We start from the raw sequence: 8,391 nt of genomic DNA, 5'->3' as shown, positions 1-8,391 counted from the left end.
CTCATCGTTGATATATTATCATATTCAAATGTGGAACGGTACAACGATGAACCCATGGGACTTGCATAGTCCCTTTGTCTATTTAGGCTGGGGGCACCTCCATTATATACCTTTTGATCTATTGATCAGATGATCATAGTCGAGAAAGATGCAATCCAAAATGACCTTTATGCATTGGAGCTTAATTCAATGATCACCTAATTTGATTGAAAAGCCGGTGACTTGCATCGAGCTTAATTCTCACTTCAGGAACAAGGTAGCTTGTGAGAGCTATTATTTCCTGAAGGATGCTGGCATGCTTTTGGTTTGTCAACCTCCACCAAAAAAGTAGGGAGGCATATGTTGAGCACAGAAAATGACATGGCTGACGGTCCGGCTCTAAGGTCGGACGGTCCATGGCCCGGACTGTCCGCCGTATTGGCACAGACCATCCGGGCAAGTGTAGAATCAGCTAGGGTTCTAGAATTATTACAGGATTTGTAAGCTAAACCTGCGGGATTAACTCGGGAACCGACTTGTTAACGGGTTCATACCTTCCTATTTATATAGATGAAGGGCTACGACCGATTGAACCCTTCATAATCGATCCAATCAAATCTACTTTTCGTTTTTACCTTATACATTAGGAGTAGCTTTAGTTTAGTCCTAGTTTAGTCTCTCTACCTCGAATCTTCACCTCTTCGGCTCAACATCGACTAGAGGCGCCTTGGGTGGCCTACCGACGCCAGGACATACCCTAGGATCTATCCTCCCGACGAGTCCCTCCCGAGAGACGAGATCTAGGTCTGCTGCAAACAAGACGACGCTCTACGCCACGCGGACCGTCCGAATATACGCAGAGTAGGAGCCGCTCCTGTGTTCGGGTCGCGAACCGTTCAGCCCTGTGCCGCAGACCGTCTGCGCCTCCGTAGAGAGCATGGCCAGATGGTTAGTGTTTAGCGCCTAAATCGTACCAACAGACCCAAAATTCAAAAAGAAAATTATACATGGTACAGACACCTGCATCGCCATATATTAACCCTAGGATATACATATGCGCCGATTGTACAAAAAGAGAAGTAAACAAAAGGAAAGTCTTCTTCTACAATGGATGTAACGTAAGAACCTCAAAATAATTAAACTTCGGTGGTGTCAGTTTTGTTAGTAGTTTCATCTTCATCATCCTTGATAGGCCAAACTAAAGGCCAATTAAGGTGCTGCATCACCATTAATCGTCAGATTTTGGAACGGGGACGAGGCTGGCCAGCTTGACCCTGGGAATGTTGTACTCACCACTGAGTACTTTGGAAGCCACAATGCCATTTGCAGCATCAGTGAAGTGAACCCCGTCCCAGCTTATGAACTTTTCGCCAAGCTTGCACAGGTATTTGTCCGAAGTCATGCAGCTCTCCTTGGGGTCATAGTTGTAAGGGGGGCCTCCATGACCACAACATGTCATCAATGGCTTCTCAATCCCTGGAAGAACAATGGGAACCATGTTAGAATGCATGGAAGAGAATGGTATACGAATCTGTGAGACCTAAAATTGTGTTATCCCAGTATTGTTCCTGATTTCAAAATTATTTGTTTTCAACATGAAAAAAGAACTGGCAAAGGGACAGAGACAACAGACTAACTTACCATATTTCGTGTGGTTGGCAACAAGATCATACTTGATAGCGAACATATCCACAAAGACGATAGTCGAACTTTTCAGTGTCAAACGCAGCTCGTCCAAGGCTTCACTCAGCAAGGAATTGAACTTCTTGCAGACATTATTAATGCTTGCGATGCATCCATGCTCATCGAGGTCGCTGTCGTCATCCCTCGGCATAGAAAGCTTCTGAGGCATGCACCCTAATGCTCCCGTTCCATGTATCCAGAACTTCCTGGCTCCATTCTCGTGCAACCTCTGCAGTTTTGCAAGGATACAACAATTAGTTATTACGGAATAAATAGTGTGTAAAAAGAGTCTTGAAAAGAAATACTATTCGGAGTTCAGAGATTAGGGTTTGTAGAAGCAATGCACATCTGATCTGTGAATAACATTTACCTCGATGGCTTTCTTGATTTCAGCAATTACTGGGGGGAGATTTTCGAGCATTGTATGATAGGGCAAGTGGAGAACACCGTTTATATCGTTGTGCCCGATGTCCATGGTGTATATAGCATCTGGGAACGCCTTCTCAACAATCGGGGCACTCTCACCTGGGAGAAGATGGGCAAATCCCGTCAGATAAGAAAACCAGACAACATTTGTTTTTTTTTCGTTCGTCAGTTTGAGTAAAAGGTGAAGGGTTCAGGGAAGCCAAAAAAAAAGATGACGATTGTTTGATAAAAAAAACAGAAGCGCTGAACAAACCAAACCTCTCTCGATGGAGTCGAGGCATCTCTCCTTGAAGAAGACGAACTGATCCACCTGCACGTCCAGCGAGAAGGTGGTTACTCCCGGCATGGCCGTGGACCCTGCAATGGCGAAGTTGACGCCGTTGGAGAAGTTGGAGCCCAGCGGCTTCATGAACGGACTCAGGTGCGGCATGCCCAGGCTCTCACCTGAATCGGAGTGTCATCAAAAGCTTCTGTCAGTTTTGCTTTTTTTTCAAATAATAATCCGAGCCAGCTGGCATATACTGCTAGATTCCATTGCATATAGAGGAATGTTGAGGGAATTATTCAGTCATTCAGAAAGGCAGGAAAGCTCTGCGTGCGATGTTTTGGCAGCACTGCAGCGGCTTCCGTGCAATGCTGGAAAGCGCGTTGGAGACAGCACACGCATGGTGGCTTGTGTTTTTGCTTATAAGATAATAAAGGAATAATGACCATAATATCGCTTGAACATGCATTCCATGTGTGCCCGACTGAGCTGCATCATCATATTCCAAAGGTTCGGTGCTTTCATACCCCATTGAAACTGCTTTCTCGCAGAACAGAAACAAAATTACAAAAGACCAAGTGGCCATGTGCAGGCGCACTTGGGCGTTGAGTGTACTGTGTGAGTATGACCATGCGGTAAGTTGGTGCCAGCGTTGAGTGTGACTGAGGCCCGGTTTGTTTCATTGCTAAATTATATAAGTCAGATTATAATAAAAGGGTAGAAATATAAAATATCACTTTAGAATCATAAATAAGCTGAAATAAGCTACCTAATACTAGCTTATTTCAACTTATTTATGGTCACAAAGTGATATTTTATTCTCCAATCTAGGAGGGAAACAAACACACCCTGAAGAGTAGAGTACACCAGAAGTACGTCCATTGTACTATAGTGGCACTAATTACTGAAAACTAAGGGTCTGTTTGGAAGTAGAGTATTTTCTCTGTTTTTAGCAGTGGCGTATCTAAAGGGTGGGCCCCAACGCACCCTCTGATTTTGATCTGCTACAGTATATAGGTGGTTTTGATTTTTTTTCCTCATGTTGTAGTACTTAAAATGCAAACTCATTTATTTATTTTGATTTGCATAAGATTGGACCATCCTAACTTTAAATCCTAGGTTCGTCAATGGTTTTAGAGAATACTGTAGTATTTAAGATATTGTGGTATTTTTTTAATACAGTGTTTGCTAGACTCTTCAAAAAACTCTGTTTTCAAAACTGCAGTTTTGACTATGCTGTAAAACTTAGCTCGAGACCAAAGTTCTCCATATAGTGGTAAAAAAAATTGTGGGAATGTCTTGGTATTTCAAAACTTTAGTATTCTAAAACTGTAGTAGTTTTCAAACACTTTATTTCCAAATAGAGCCTAATCGGTACTAAATACTAGTTAGTGGTTGCAACTGCACAGGATCAAATAATGGAGTACTCTGTGGGAGATGCATACTTGCAGGCAGGCAGGCTGCTTACTTGCATTGAATGGGAGGTGCCAAGAAATGATTGCACTTGCGCACAAAGGAAACGAGAGATTGATGAGAAGCCGCACGAGCTAGCCAACAAGCGCTGAGTTGGCGCCGGCGTGCTCCTCGCCCAACACGAAAACGTTGTTGACTGACTTAATGGCTGAGCACCCGACCGACGGCATCTCTAGTGTGATAGAGATACCGGACACGGCCAACCTGGACTACGACGACCAAACACCAAGCGTTAGGTATATGGCATCCACGTTCATACACGGAGCGTTAGGAGGGTTGTGTAATCAGGTCAGCAGGGACCCGGGCGTGGAGGCGCTGAACAAGATGCACGACGACGGCGGCAGGCCGCGCAACTTGCGCCTGGCGAGCGAGAGAACACGAGGCTCCAACGCTCCTCCAGCACCGCGGTGACGGGCCGGGCCTCCGTCAATTGGCAAGTGGCAACCAGAATCCAAAACGTGGCATGCCAACCCATGCTTGCCAGTGCCAGGCTCCTGACACACGGGCACGTCGGGCAGGGGGCAGATACTGGCGGGCGCGCTGTGCGCGTCGTGTGCTCGGCTCCGCCGATCCAAATCCATTAAGTATATTCTACGGCGCGGCATGACACCACCCCATCCCGTCGGCGGCGTCCAGCTCCGGCCGGGCGCGCTAACCACCTCGACCTCGCGTCGCACCCGTTTGCCGCTGCCCGCTGCCATGGTGTTTGGCTGTTTGTTCCGGGAGCGCCACGCTGACTGATATGATTCTACGAAATATTCTTTCTGACTACAAGGCACGCTACGCTGGATTGTTCCAGTACTACTGCTACACTATCACAGGAAGAGAGCCATTGTTTCTCCATAATAGTAGTAATAATAATAAAATAAATCTACCGACAACATTTGCTCTCGATATTCTATACACCACCTTCAAATTCTTGTTGCACTCCAGACATTCTTGATTCTTCTCTGAAAAAATATGTGTGTTTGAGCATTTCGATTTCAAGCACGTGGGCTGTGCAAGCAGACGCAGCTCAGCGACACCTACACGCGGGCACACAAATCACAGGCGATATTTGCTCGTCCTGGCCGCCTGGGCCTCGGCGCCGTGCGCACTGATGCCCGCCGCGCAACCTGCTAATCCAGCGCTAATGGCGCGGCCAATCGCAACGGCAAACGATGTCTCGGATGGCTCTGCGCCTGGGGCTGTGCTATGCGCGCGTCGCCGGGAAGGAAGCCGGCCGAACAGCGCTGCGAATTCGTCATTAATCGAGGAAGAGCAAGGAAGGAAGGGGGGATGCACGGATGGATGGAACCATGGAATCGAATCGAGAGGGAGGGGGATTTGAACTACTAGCTAGCTAGGTAGAGGCATGGACTCACAGATGAAGTCGAGGATGACGCGTCCGTCGGAGAGCCGCCCCGTGGGGTGGTGGAAGTAGGCCCTGCCCTCCGGCGGCGCGATGCGGATCCCCATGACCGCCGCCACGCCGCCCGTGTCGCTGTTGGAGTCGCCGAAGTTGAAGAGCACGACCCCGTCACCCTTCTTCTTCCTCCTCCTCCTCCTCCTCTGCGCCTGCTCATCCTCCCCCGTTTCTACCTCCACGGCGGGCACGGGCACAGGGACGGCCGCGGCTGCTGGGGCCGAGCGCACGACGCCGCCTCCGCTGGTACGGGCGGTGGTCGCCGGGACGGCTGGCCCCGGCATGTAGCGCAGCGTGGCCAGCACCACCGCCGCTGCCACCGCGCCCATCACGATGTAGTACTGTACCCGGAGCGGGCCCATCCGCTTCAGCGACCCGCCGCCGCCACTCGCCGCGCTCGCCATGGCCGCCGCCCTGGCTCTCTGCGTGCTGCGCTGTGGCGCCGCTCGCTAGCCCCCGCCAGCCAGCCGCTCAGGCTGTGTCCCCTGACCTGACCTCTGTAGCTGCAGTTTAAAATCGACTGCTGTGTGCTCCTCAGAGACGGACGGACGGACGGCCAACTAAAGCGTGTGGGGGGTTTTCTGCTCTGCTTGTTTATTTCGACCAAATTTTCGATGCACTGACTCCTCGCGAAAACATCAAGCGTATATGTAGCTTCGTCTCTCCGCGTCCGCGGCTGGGTGGCGCGAGGCTTTGGTGAGCATAAGAAAAGGATGGGCAGATGGAAACATCGCTTTGTACCAAACAAACATGTGGGGGGAACAAAGTAGTGAGAGAGTTGGTGAGGGCCTTTTTTATATAATTTGCCGCAAATATAATCCATTGCTTAGCTTTTTCTCGAAAGAAAAAGGTGACGTATATTGTTAAGCAGCCCCTAGGTAATAATCATTCATTGGTGCGGTGCAGCCACAGTTAGAGGAACTCCAATAGTTACGTAAGCTACTCCCTCGTGTTCCGAATCTAATTAAGGTCCCGTTTAGCATGGCTCCGGCTTCTCTAAAAATGACTCTGGCTTTACTTTCTCTTAAAAACAACTTTTTTATAAAAATCAGTGTATTTTAACAAATTATTTGGCAAAACGGCTTTTCTCGACGTGAGATGAGAGAATGCTCCTCTCTATAAAAATAGCTCCGGCTCCTCGATGCTTTTTGTTGAGATCCTTCAAGAGCTGGAGCCGGTTTGAGAGCCCTCCCAAACAGGCTCTAAGTCCACATTTTATAATAGATTAGTATGCTGGTGGTTTCTATTTCCACCTTACCGGTTATATATTAGCTATATATATACTTGATTAGTACTAGCGTACAAATACATTATATTTTTTCTGCATGGCAACATCTGTTTTTACCTTTTCTGATTTGAAGTGTGTTACATGATGAATTAAGAAATGCAGTAGCACCGACCTATCTCCTCGTGCTACCAATTTATATAACTTTTCTCAGATACGGATCGTCGTCAACGCCCCCGTTTAGTTTGAGGGACTAAATATTAGTACCTTAATTTTGGTTCTATTTATTCTCTAAATTGTCTAACGATGGAACTAAAACAGGGGTTGAACTGTTTTAGTCTTTAATTCCTCGACAAATAATTAAAAGAGACTAAATCATATTAATATCACATTTTTGTCCTTATTTTTTCAATTGCGGGAGAATTGTAAGGGATATTTTGGTTTTTCTATGATTCATTGGACTAAACTTTAGTCCTTTGCACTAAATAAACCAAACATGCCCTAAAAAGTTTGCGAGACGTTGCCCTAAAATTCAGTATCACATCATAGCCATCAGTACGGTTTTATTTTTGTGCTTGAAAATGAAGCACAGTCAGCTAGACTTTGCGATGAAAAGGCGCTTTACCAACTCGGTGGTTGTCACGCACCAATGCCATGGACATGGACGACGACGCGACGAAATTCTGGCCAAGCTATAGCTAGCTAGCTAGTGGCGTGTTTGGTGGCACGTTGGTCTCGGTAGCTTCCTTTGGGATGCTGCAACAGCGCAGATGGAACGACCGGCCGTCCCAGCCCGGCGAGAGGGAGGAGGACGCGACCCGCCGCAACGGCGACGCCGCAGCTGCCGGCAGGTCCGACGAGCGAGCAAAATATCCATCCACAGCACTACGTCCGTTTCATTTTAGTTGTCGCTGAGCGATAACTAAAAATAAACGAAAGGAGTATATATTTATTCTACCTAACCTCCTCTGCTCGTCTCAAGATCAATTTCTTGCATGCGACGCACTACATGCAAAATCGATCGACAGGGGCTCGCGCGCGGTGCAGCTGTTTTGTTTATTCCATGCATGGCAATGCAAGCGTCAAACTATATTGAAACCGGAAGAAATCAGAGGAGATACGGTGTGTTCTAGCTGCACACACGTCTTTGCTCTCAGCAGTGGCGGAAGAACAATGATGGTTTAGTGTGACATCAGTCATACCTTACTTTTAAAAACTCTTATATCTTCCACTATAACCACAAAACAAGACGCAATGTGGTGGATGTGTTACCTCGATTCTAGCAGCAGGACTTGAGTTCGATTTAGATTTTGAATTCTTGCAAATTTCATTTTTCAGCCATACCATATTTTTTCTTTGCCCTTCGCTACTGGCTCCTAGCGTACAATGTCTGACTGTTAAGGGCTTGATAGAACCATCTCTAACATGATGCGGTTTGAGGAGACAAAGTTAATTTCCAGTAGCTTCGTTGTAACTCTTCCTCGAACTAAATGATAATCAATCTCGATATGTTTCATGCGTGCACGAAAGACTAGATTAGCATAGAAATGCTTAGCCCCTATGTTACCACACACCACAACTTTGCTCCTCTAGGCGCATGAACTCTAATTTCCTGCATCACTATTTGTATCCACATCACCTCTACAGTAGCATTGACTTTAACCTTACATTCTATTTATGTGTTTGATCTCGAGCCTCGACATAGTCACTTGTTTCTTGGCACACCATGATATAAGAAACGGTCTTAGGAAGACCATAGAACCACCAGTAGACCTTCTGTCATCTGAGCATCTGACTCAATCAGCATGTGAAATGGCCCTATCCAACATTGGCTTGGACCTACTTAACATGACGCCAGCAACAGCTGAATGTTTGATATATCTTATAATATACTTGGCGGCAGTCCAGTGGTTTATAGTATGAGCATGAAGATAT

At 47.0% G+C, this 8,391-nt stretch overlaps 1 protein-coding gene across 1 annotated transcript; it reads right to left on the bottom strand.

The window, feature by feature from the left end:
- Positions 1-832: 832 nt before the first annotated feature.
- LOC100191527 (uncharacterized) lies at positions 833-5,853 on the bottom strand. The gene is made up of 5 exons (NM_001406549.1): positions 5,191-5,853; positions 2,347-2,532; positions 2,033-2,187; positions 1,621-1,891; positions 833-1,455 (listed from the first exon to the last, which is right to left on the bottom strand). The coding sequence occupies exons 1-5, from the start codon at positions 5,633-5,635 to the stop codon at positions 1,208-1,210; spliced, it is 1,305 nt and encodes a 434-aa protein (NP_001393478.1). The 5' UTR covers positions 5,636-5,853; the 3' UTR covers positions 833-1,207.
- Between the last annotated feature and the right edge of the window lie 2,538 nt (positions 5,854-8,391).

Source organism: Zea mays, chromosome 6 (genome assembly GCF_902167145.1).
Source record: "Zea mays cultivar B73 chromosome 6, Zm-B73-REFERENCE-NAM-5.0, whole genome shotgun sequence".
In the NCBI taxonomy this organism is placed as follows: domain Eukaryota; kingdom Viridiplantae; phylum Streptophyta; class Magnoliopsida; order Poales; family Poaceae; genus Zea; species Zea mays.
This window is presented reverse-complemented; position numbering and strand designations above follow the sequence as displayed.